The 11,010-nt window shown below is 45.2% G+C and overlaps 1 protein-coding gene across 1 annotated transcript in view; it reads left to right on the forward strand.

Moving 5' to 3' along the window:
- Nucleotides 1-1,222: 1,222 nt before the first annotated feature.
- Nucleotides 1,223-11,010, forward strand: part of FBXO32 (F-box protein 32) — a gene marked incomplete at its 5' end in the record, with an annotated part of 17,925 nt that continues 8,137 nt past the window's right edge. The window contains 4 exons of the mRNA XM_010164600.2: nucleotides 1,223-1,360; nucleotides 3,070-3,119; nucleotides 3,815-3,907; nucleotides 10,780-10,873. Of these exons, the coding sequence (XP_010162902.1) occupies nucleotides 1,223-1,360; nucleotides 3,070-3,119; nucleotides 3,815-3,907; nucleotides 10,780-10,873 (375 nt within the window). The remainder of the gene's footprint in view (nucleotides 1,361-3,069; nucleotides 3,120-3,814; nucleotides 3,908-10,779; nucleotides 10,874-11,010) is intronic.

Below are 11,010 nucleotides of genomic sequence, written 5' to 3' on the forward strand. Positions count from 1 at the left end.
AGGGAAAACAGGAGCCTTGTCCTGCAGGTTTCATTCCTTTGCAGGAACCTGTGTGGAATAGCTGTCGGAGGTTTGAGTTGGCATGGTGCTTGCGTGGGGTTTTTTGAGGCTAAACAGTGTAAACATGAGGGCTGTAGAGGAAGCAGCCTGGCTGCGTGAGGGTCCTCGTGGCTGTCACAGAGGAAGCTTGCCCAGCCCTGTGAGCAGCAGCACATTTCACTGCCTGCTGGAGCTCTGGGGTGTCCCACAGCAGCAGTGGGGTGCCTGGGACCCTTCTTTCAATTTAAACCTGCAGGTAGCTATCTCCCATCCCTTGTGAGCTGCTAGAACTGTGAGGGCGGCTCTCCTTCATTCTCCTGGCTGCATCACACGTCTTCCCCAGCACCTGCAAGGCATCCCTGTGGTCTGGGCAGCATGCTGTGTGCAGGGGTCCTCTGCTGAGAGCTGCTGGTGGGTGCTGCCTTCCCCTGCCACCCCCAGGGATCTGTGCTGCAGTGCTGTGGCTTCTGTGGAGGCTTCTCAGTTTCACATTGGTACTTGTTATTTGCAGGTCTGCAGAATGTGGAGATCTTAATGTACAGCCTCTTTATAGGTAGTCTTTCATTGCCCTCTAAGAAAATAAGGGGTTATAGCTCCCTTCACTAATAATATAGTTACGGCAGAGCTCCAGCAAATGCAGAAGATGGGCAGTCTTGGACAAGAGATCCCAGCTGTTAATTTGCACAATCACTACTATGTGGGCTTTCTAAAACCACCAGCCAAGTCTGAACATCAGCTGAGCTTTTCCTGTAAGCTTGAAAGAATGTTTTCTAGGGCCTCTTTTGTTAATAAATATTTTGAATGCATATATATGTATGTCCTCAGATGTCTAAATATGTTCTGTAGAATTCTGACTGCCTCAGAGGAAGCTGCCACCTAGAGTAGGAGGATATGGTGTTACTTAAAGATAGAAGCAGGTTAAAGGGAGGAAAAGAATACTGCTCAGCACTGTCCCCGCACTAACTGAGCAATCTGTATTACCTGCTCCTGTCTGTTATCTTAGCTACCACAGAAATGAGGCACTGGAGGCTCATTTAAAAATGCCATTACTGGATGCAAAAACTGTATGCAGACTTCTCGAGAGCAGCCTGCAAGGGGGCAGCTTTGGAGCTCGCAATGAAAACCTGTGTATTTTCTCTCCTTGCAGGAAACATAGTGTTCAGCAAGCTGCAGAAATAAACAGAATCCTTGCTTTGTGTCATTCACAGCTTTTGTAAAAAGGACGATCACAACAAAGAGAATCTCTTCAACAGTCTGAACTATGATGTTGCTGCCAAGAAGAGAAAAAAAGACCTGCTGAATAACAAAACCAAGATTCAATGTAAGATGTCTATTTGGGCTTTTTTTTTTAATAAAAGTTGCTGCAGGAGAATGGAAAATGCTTCATATCTATGGTTTTTGCACAATGCACGAGGAGTCTTCCAGAGTGTCTCGAAGGGCTTTGCGCCCATGTTTGACCTAAGTAGAGAACTTGGATACAGTTTAATGTGAAGATTTATGCCCCTGTTAGTAATCCCTGCTCTGAGGAGTCGTGCTTGTTGTGTTCAAATTTGTCATTTGTGTTTGTCAGAACGGGGGTAATTTTTTCCTATGGTACATTCAAATGAACTGGTTCCAGTTTTTTTTTCCCCCTGTAGACTTCCTTGTGCACAACAGTCTAAATTTATTCTCCCTTCCATATGCATGTTGAGTACTAATCTACATTACTGGAGGCTACAAGCCTGAATGTGAGCTTTGATCCTATCTCTGTGCGCAGAGTGCATGAAAAATGAAATAAGATTTCAGCTTGCTCAAAACAATGGAAGGTTTGAATTCTTTCTGTGTGCACAGCGAGCAGCCGGGGTCTCAGATGGCACACTGTGGGAGGACTCAGGGGAGCCTGCAGGGACAGCAAGGTCTGCGTTGGTCTGATTGCAAGATAGGTACTGGAGTTAGATGTGAAGGCTACAAATGTAAACATACACAGAGGAAATGAGTTACAATTCCCACACTCCTATTAGCTCATTGTGCATCCCCCAGGATTTTGGAAATGGATGCCAAAATCTGGCCCCTCTGTGCATTCGGTTCTCTGAACAAACAAATGTTACCATGACAGTTTTTGGCTGGATTCTGCTGTGACTTGCTATTTAAAAGGGCCTGATGCAGGGACTGCGTGCCTGTAACTGAGACCGGGTTTGTCCTTGGGCTCACAGGACCAGGCAGGAGTACATTGCTGTATCCTTAGGTGGAAAAAGACTCCAGGAGCACAATATTTCCTTTAAGGAAAGGGGTCTAGCAGGATAGGGAAAAGAATTTTTCTTACACTGGCTGTTAAATTGCCAGTGTGTGGTGGAAGAAGGGTCGAAAGCCCATGGGAATGGGGTGGGAGAAGGATTGAGCAGCATAACTGCTGTTAAAGTAAGGACTTTCTGCAAACTGTGGTGGGTGCAGAGAAGTTATTTTGGGGAGTGGATGGGACAACTCCCATTTCTGAGGGAAGGAAGAGGCAATTGGAAATAGGAAAATTTGGGTCCCAAATAGGCTTTTCTTTTTTAGCAAGTTAGCTGCAAGCACAAGCATGCTCCTCTGAGCCTGACCTCACTGCTAAAAGCTCTCTCCCACATGCCTGGTGTCTCATGACATTTTTGTTCAACTTCAAATTTGACATTCAATCCCAAGCCTGTAACCAAGGTAATGAATAGTTAATAAAATCAATAACAACAAAACCTGGCTGTCAGCCACACTTACTGTCTGGGACAAAAGAAGAGGAGGTGATGTGGTATATCTGTGGCTGGCAAATTAAACATTTACAGTCTTGAGTTGTATCACTGACACAGAAGCCCCTTCTAAGGCTTAGGGCTGCAGTATCAAATGAAGCACTATAGAAACAAAGCAGCTCAGCAAGTTGTGAGTTTTGTTTTCAAGTGCAGTGGTGTAAACACAAAATAACTTCATTTGCACTAAAAGGGCAGTAAGTGTTGTGAGCAGAACAGAGATCCAACCCTCTGCAAGGTGCACAATTAATTGAGCAAAATGTCTTTGTCCAAACAGATTTCCACCAGGAGAAGTGGATCTATGTTCACAAGGGGAGCACAAAGGAGGTGAGTGCCTCCGTAGGTTCTTTGTTCCCTTTTCAACTGATTTTTCCAAGCAGTGGAAGCTCCTGTGCTGATATAAATCAGCAGAAGCTCTTAAGAGATAAGTGGAAGATCTGGCTTGTGGTTGGAATTTCAGTAATGATTTTAAGCCCCAATCAGGGAGCCAGGGCTTGCTGTACAAGGCTCTGTACATATGTTTAAAATATGACTTGTTTGCTTCCCTCAGTTAAAAAAAAAAACCAAAAAAAAACCCAAAAAACCCAGCCATTTGCAGACCAAGCCATAATACTGTTCTTGGCTTTCACCCAATAAAGTCCTAACATGGAAAATCATTGGAATACATCACAACAGCTTGCTTGCACTCATGGAGAGAAGTGGCCGCATGAGACTGCTCTGAACTCACAATATATATTGAACCCCAGGAATGTGTGGCTCATTCTCACCCACAAATTCATGGGTCATGAGCAGAGCTTGGGTCACTCTTGGGAAGCTACCATAATGTACATTGGGCCGTGCCCATTCTTGACGTTAATAAGTGCAGCTCTGTGGGAGACAGGCCTGCCTTCTCCAGCCGTGAGCTGGTCCCATGGTTTGTACCCGTTGGCTTGCTAAATTAAGTTGCCCTGGGTCACGTCTTGCTGATGCTGTTTGGACTCGTGTCTGCCAAAACATGACCCAGACTGTTTTTTTCTTCTCAGCGCCATGGTTACTGCACCTTGGGAGAAGCTTTCAACCGACTTGACTTCTCCAGTGCTATCCTGGACTCCAGGCGATTCAACTATGTCGTGAGGGTGAGTGAAAGTCCAGGGTATATTTTGCTGTGGTGGTGGTGGAGGCTCTGAAGTGAGCACCAGTTGGGTGATGGGAAGCACTGGCAAAGAAAAGAGGTCTGAGCATACAAGTGGGGCTGTTGGGCTTTGCTGCATGGAGTCGCTGGTGGACGTTGTCTGGATAGATGCCCCAGATCTCCTCTTTGATCTGTTAAAAAGGAGAGGGTGGGAGATGGTGGTAAAGTAGAACATGGGCTATCCTTCACTTAGCATTCCTACTACTTTTCAGTTGTGAAATTAATTTCTGAAAACCAGAAAACTTATAATTCCTGAGCTCTCAGTTCAGGTTCTAAATGCAATTTCTGTAGCCCCAAAAGGAGCGTGGGCTCTCTGCAGCGGCCATAGAGCAGTGGGGACCTCTTTGCATAGGGGCTGTGGAGCTTCATCTCCTTTGAGATGAAGATCCTTCATGATCCTTTGAAGTGATACAGGAGAGACCCTGGGGAGGAGCTGAATGTTTTGGGAATGAGAGGATGGGCTACCTCTTGGAGGCACTGATCTTCACTCCTCTGTTAAGGATCATGGTTGGTCTTAATCCTGCGTGACTGGCAGTGGTTTCAGTGGGTGAAGCATTTGGTTAGTCCTGACACCCTCAGTTGGTAGGAAGGAGTCATCAGCCTCAGGTTCCCCATGCTCTGGCTTTGCATAACAGATCAGATTTTGGCTCTGGGTGGCCAAGGGGGGTGGTAGTGGTTGGAGGAGCTACTGTCCTGAAGGCTGTATGTTTATGTGCATGTGATCTGAAAATTGATCTCAAATTTCAGAATGCTTATCAAGGTTTGGAATTCAATAAGCTTAAAAAAAAAAAATCTGTTATTAACTTGAAGCTGTTTATAAACGGCTCCTTTTCACATCTCATCAGCAGTTGATCACTGATGAGACACCAGCTGTTCAGGTTTTAGGTTCTGGATCAAGCAGCATTGGTATTGCTTTCCCTTTGCTGAGTCAAATGTCATGAAAAAGTGTCTAAGGAAGAAATGATCTGAGCAAGTTCACCTTGGTTTGTTCATCTGTTGTCTAGGTGACAAGGAGGAGCCTGTGAAAACCTCTGTCACCCGGGGCAGGGTGCAGGCATTGGGGGTGATTACTCACCTGCTATGCTGGAAGGGCACTGGCTTGGATGTCCCACTGCAGGGGTGGTGGCAGGGACTGAGGATTCTGAGGGAGGCAAGGTGGGGTATGAGTCCCTGGAAACTCAGGCTGTCCTGGCTCTGCTGGTCTTGGGACAACTTGTTTTTCAGCTTGTGCAGAGAAGGTGATCACCAGTGCTGAGGTACTCAGTGTTTTCTGATACCAGCTATATATACACAACCGTATCATCTTCAGGGGGATTATTGTGGAAGGAGCAATTCATGCCAAGGCTATAACCCTTTAGTCAAACATAAAGGAGGACAATAAAATAAAACTTGTATTTGGTGCTTCAGAGATCCCTTTGGCAGACTTCCTGTCTTAAGACAACAGTGAACTCCAAACACCCCTGCTAAGCGCAGCCTCGGGTCCTGCTGTGCCACATGATGGGCTTCTGCTCATCCCGGTGTGATTGGTGTCTCACATGGGACTGGAATGATTGAGCAGAAGTCTCATTAAAGTTTTTGAAGAGCAAACTCAAATTTCAGTGAAGTCAGTGTGATCTGGTGGGGAGGCTCAGGCTGACCTTCTTCCCTTTTTTTTCCATGAGGACTTCATAAAAGCATCCCAAATCAGCCATGTATCCAAAATAGCAGTGTTCCGTATGGAAGTCAGCCTGTGTCCTTGTTTCAAAAAACTACCTCTCTTCTGAGCTTTTAAGAGTAGTTTTTCCCCAGTAGTTTTAAGGATACAGCACTACTGAGAAGTATGGAGCTTTCTAATTGAGGCTGACTTGTGGTTTGGCAGATTAAAGAAGATATTAAACCTGGTACCATGGATCAAATATAAAACTGACTTCTTAAAATGAAAGTCTTGTATCGGCCAAGTCTCCGGTGGATAGTAGCTCATAAAATGCCTTATGTGCCAGATTTACTCATGAAAAGCTCTGCCTAGAGGTGGATCTTGTTTATGGTCCTTTGCAAATCGCAGGCCTCCTAGAGCACACAGATGAGCAATCTGTCACATGGAAAATGCCTTGAACATTGGCAGGCAAAACATTTTTCCCTTCCCTCTCTCCTTGTTCTCTCTAGTTCCACCCATTGCTCAGGGTATCTGATTAATGTCACGCTACTTACTTCAGCAAGCAAATGCTTTCCAAGGAGGGAAGTTTAGAGTTGGAGGCTGGGGGAGGATATGGGGATGTCTGTAGGGGAAGAAAAGAGAGGAACAGCTGCAGGATTCGAATTCTGCTGGCTACACCCAAACTTTCTCGAAGCATTCCTTTTTGAATTTCCTTGAACTTGAGTGCTACAAGATTTTCAGTGCTGTTTTTTTGTTGTACAGACTTGTCTACTTCTTAAGATACAACCAAACTAAGTTATTGATGTTCCTAATAGTGCTCTGATAAAACAGGTACCTCCTTCAAGTGAGGTGGAGGTGTGAGCTGCAAGAAGCTTGGCAGGTATTTTTCATGGGCAAATACCATTAGCTGTGGCCAGTGAATTAATGTAACTGAAGCAGGAGAAATTTTCTTCCAACATCAATCTTGTCTTGACAGTCTGCTGATATGGTGCTGGAAGTGCTAAGTATAGGTGTTGGTGCCATGACTTGGTCCTCACTGATCTTTTAAACTCTAGCATCTGCCTACGTGTTACAGGACAATGTTCCCTTTTTAGAGGTAGGAAGGAAGTGTGTGGTTGACCCAGAGGACCCAAAATGTTATTGGTCTTGCAGTCCTGGTTTCTCTGGTCTTATGGATTTAATGAAAAGACTGGAAGCATTCTGTAAGCATAAGTAATATGAGAGACAGTGCCTACAGCCCAGAATTTGTTGGTTCTCCTTTGGGAACACTGTGTTCAGATGACAGTGAGGTTTTGCAGGCTGCTTCCTTCAGAAAGGTTTGTCATATGACGGTTGTGGAGTAATGTCTCAAGGGAAGGTGCTGTTTGTGATCATAAAAGCTGAGGTCAGGTTAAGCTGTGTGGGCACAGCTCTTCTGGAATAACATGATCTAGACAGCGTGCAGCCTGCTAAAGTAGTCTCTTAAATTTGTTTCTTAAGTTTTTATAGCAGTTAGCTCCGGGAGTCCTGGATTTATGCTGTGCTGAAAGAGTATCAGCTCAATGCAGTCTCAGGGAGATCTGTCAGCACCTGCGCTGTAAATCATTCCAACTCGCCTTGCTCTACCTCCCAGCCCAAAGCTAGTGTGACATTTCAGCCACAGAAGGTGAAGGGCTGAGAGAGCAAGGGAGGACTGGAGGAGGAAGCTTTCATTGCAGTATGTTTCTCTAAGCAGTCCAGATGTGAGGAGTCCCATCCCCAACCAGTAGGAGCTTATGGATCCCCACAGGGTGCAGTCTGGCTTCCCTATAGCTGATTTGAGGTATTCAGAGGGGGATTTACACTTCAGTAGTTTGAGACTTGTGATTTTAATCATTACAAAACATTTCCCCTTTTGACGCAAGGTTACACCCTCCTGCTTGGTGCAGCAGGCCTGCTGAGGATGTTTTGGCTCTGTGTGCTGCTGTAAGCCTCTAGCTGTGGATTATTTGGGGTATGAATTGCCCACACACCCGTGTTGAACCAAGACAGTGGCAGAAGTGCCATCTGGTTGTAGCAGCTCTGAGCAATGCTGTGCCCAGTAGTCATGGGTGTAGAGCAGCATGTTTTCAGGGCCCTGAAACAGAGGCCCTTCTTCCCTGCCACATGGCACTTTTGGTTCCTTGTTTTTTTCTTGTGCTTATGGGAAGAGGACCTGCTCTGCTCCCAGAGCTACGTGGCTCATTGCACCAAGTGCTTTGGAATGACTGCTAGCGGGGCAGGAGCCCATCATGCTCATGGGGAAGTTGAGCAGGTTATCACCCTGCTGTGGAAGATGCTGCCTCCTGCCAGCTTTGCAAAGGCTCTGGAATAACCCACTGCATCTCTTGCCTTTTCTCCTTGGTTCTTGCAGACCCCTGAGAAAAAAAAAATACAGGTGAGATGGTAGGAAGGATTTTCCTGGAGGAAGCTACTAGGTCACATTTTTCAACTTCCTAGGAGTTAAGAGTGAAATGGGATCTAATGCCCTGTTTTTCTGGAGGTATTGCAGACTTTCCAGCTCCAGTTAAAATTGGCTGGAATGCAATCACTCAGTGTTTTTGAAAAGCAGGTCTCTTAAAATTGCTCTTAACCTTTCCCTGTGCAGTCTCTCCTACCATCTGTCCCTCTCAGTTGAGTGTGGGCTGGACTTAATGCAACCGCATCATAATACATGCTTGCAGCTCTCCAGCCTTTTTACCCTACTCATCATTAATCTGAATTCATCAGTCTGCTTTTAGTCAGTATTATGCACATCGTGACATTGATTTATTTTTTTATAATGCTGTAGACCCCAATTTGGCAGTCCATTAACTGGGACCGTACTCTGCTGGGTCTGTGCCAACACTGAAAGACCTTCAGTGCACTGGAGCACATGGGGCACAGATGAACTGTATTACTTACCTGTTTTTTTGTGTATCATATGAGCACAGAAGAATAAAAAATGTCACTTCAGCCAGCAGTCCCTGGGGAGCAGAGTAGTCCTAGAAGTATTCACAACGTAGTTTTCATATGGAATTTCATCCTGTGTTTATTGCTGCAGGGGAAGGGAGGTGACACATATCTGAGCTGGTTCACTGAACATAAATTGAACCTTGATAAACACAGACAAGGCAAATTTGAATCTGTTCCTTTTGTAAATTAAATTTGTACCAATTTAGCATTCTTCAAGGAACTGAGATTTTTATCCTTATGTCTCTTAAAGAATGGCCCTGGCTTCTAGCTCTTACGGGATTGCATTACATGATGCTCATCACTGGATGCATTTTGGCATTTTCAGTAACAGGCACAACGCTGCTAACACCCAGCCTGGAGGAAGCTGTCCCGGTGCCAGTTCCAGAACGATGCAATCTGGAGACAGCAGTTGTTTATGCACAGAAGAGCTGATCTGGGTGCATGCGTAGCTAATGTACAGATGGAGTCTGGCAAGCTGATCTCTATAATCAAAGGTCTGAAGTCTAAATAGTGTAGTGTAAGCAGAGTATTGCATGCTGCTTTGGGACACTGATGTTTTTTTCTTCTTCCTCCAGTATTTCATGAAATTAAAAAGACTTTTTTTTAAAAACTTTACAAACATCTTGCAAACTGCCTTAAGAGTACCTAGTCCTTGTGGTCTCAGTTTAGCTGATACAGCAAGAGGATCCACTGATGCTTGCGCACCAAAGACTACCCAGATCTCCTGCATCTCTGGTTTCCCGCAAATGGGCCAAGAAACCAGGCAGCCTGCCCTTCACAGGGGTTAGCGCAGGTCTTTTTCATCTTGTTTTCTTTCAGTCATGCAAGGTGGAAGATATTAATAGAATGTAAACTCAAAGCCATCTGATGGTGATGTTGGCCTGGAAATTAAACGGAAGAAGAGATCGGTCACTCTAGGCAACTTCACTGCTCCGAACTGGCAGTCACATGCCAGTGCCTGAGACAAGCAGAGCAGGCGAATGACTGCGGTCATGCCTCTCCCTGAACTCCCCACTTCATGGCAAGCTGCCAGTGACTTGTTGGATACGTTCCTGTCATTCTCATAGCAGGGCAAACAGTTCAGTTCATGACTTATCAAGTCTTGTCAAAAGCCATCTTAGTTACTTGACACAAGCAGTTGCACCTTCTCTGGACTCTCTGCAGTGCCAGCAACGGGATACCGTAGCTGCAGATGATAAAGGATTAATAAACCTAGTCATGTGGTAAAGTGTTGATTGATTTGTAGCATAAAAGGTTTTTCCTTTCCTTTCTAAATTAAAACAGAAGACTATGTACATCCAAAACAAACGGACTGACACGTGGATAGTCTGTGTATTTATATAATCCTGGGGGAAGGGAGGCAAGCTTGGAAAATCATGGGCCACATGTTCTGCAGAGCATGATCCACAGGAAACTTCCACAGCTGTTCTCGTGGTGGTAGGGAGCTGGGGAGGAGAGGGCATCTTCCCTATGGGAAATGCTTCCTTTAGCAACTGCAGCCTAAATTCAGCATTCAGCTCGTACAGAAGTCAAGAGATCAGTGATGGGAAGCAAATCCTAATCGAAAGCAAGAGCAGGATTTCTATTAGGGGAGGTTAACAAGTAAGGAGGACAAACAGGGAGAGGTGATTTGGTGTTGCAGCTGTAAGAGCTGAACAGGGAGGAGGAAACCTCAGGAGAATAGATTTGTTGGGGGAGGGCTTGTTTTTAATATAGTGCTTAACCTTTTTGTCGTGGTGACAGTGCTCTGACAAAACCCATGCAACCCAGGAGTTTGACGTAAATTGTGGAGTCTGATTCTCATTAATGCCCCATCAATAATATCCCCATCCAAACAGGCATTCGCTCGTGTTCCCTTATGACACTGCTTGTTTATCCCCAGTGAAGGACAGTGACGTTGGCTGTTCGTTGTTCCCTCGGTGTGAATAGAGGCTGTCAGTCTGATCACTGCTCTGTGGTTTCTTTGCATCTCTGAACCATAAAATCAAGTTGTTTTTTTTTTTTTCCCTGAAGATTATTAGAATTCCCCCCACCCCTTTCAATATGAGTTTAATTATTTGGCCTCTGCTCTCCTCCTCCTTTGCTTTAGTTTATTGTGTTGTTCTGTCTCCCTTTTATTTTCAAGCAGCAAACAAGTCTCTGGACTGTTTTGCTGTGTCATGTGACCAGGAGTCAAGATTAGAAAGGTATCTCTGTGCTCTAAGGCTTGCAACTTCTATTTTTATCCACAGCTGTTGGAGCTGATAGCAAAGTCTCAGCTGACGTCACTGAGTGGCATTGCCCAGAAAAACTACATGAACATTTTGGAAAAAGTGGTGCAGAAAGGTAAGAAACAAAACAGTGAGGGGGAGGAGGAGGAGTCTGATTTAATCTGGTGTACTTTGTGTGAACCACATCCTTGAGAATAGTCAGGCAATGCACGATGGGTGAAGAGGGGCACCACTGCTTATTTCTGTAGAGCG

The sequence above is a fragment of the Antrostomus carolinensis genome, unplaced genomic scaffold, assembly GCF_000700745.2.
Source record: "Antrostomus carolinensis isolate BGI_N321 unplaced genomic scaffold, ASM70074v2 scaffold24833, whole genome shotgun sequence".
In the NCBI taxonomy this organism is placed as follows: domain Eukaryota; kingdom Metazoa; phylum Chordata; class Aves; order Caprimulgiformes; family Caprimulgidae; genus Antrostomus; species Antrostomus carolinensis.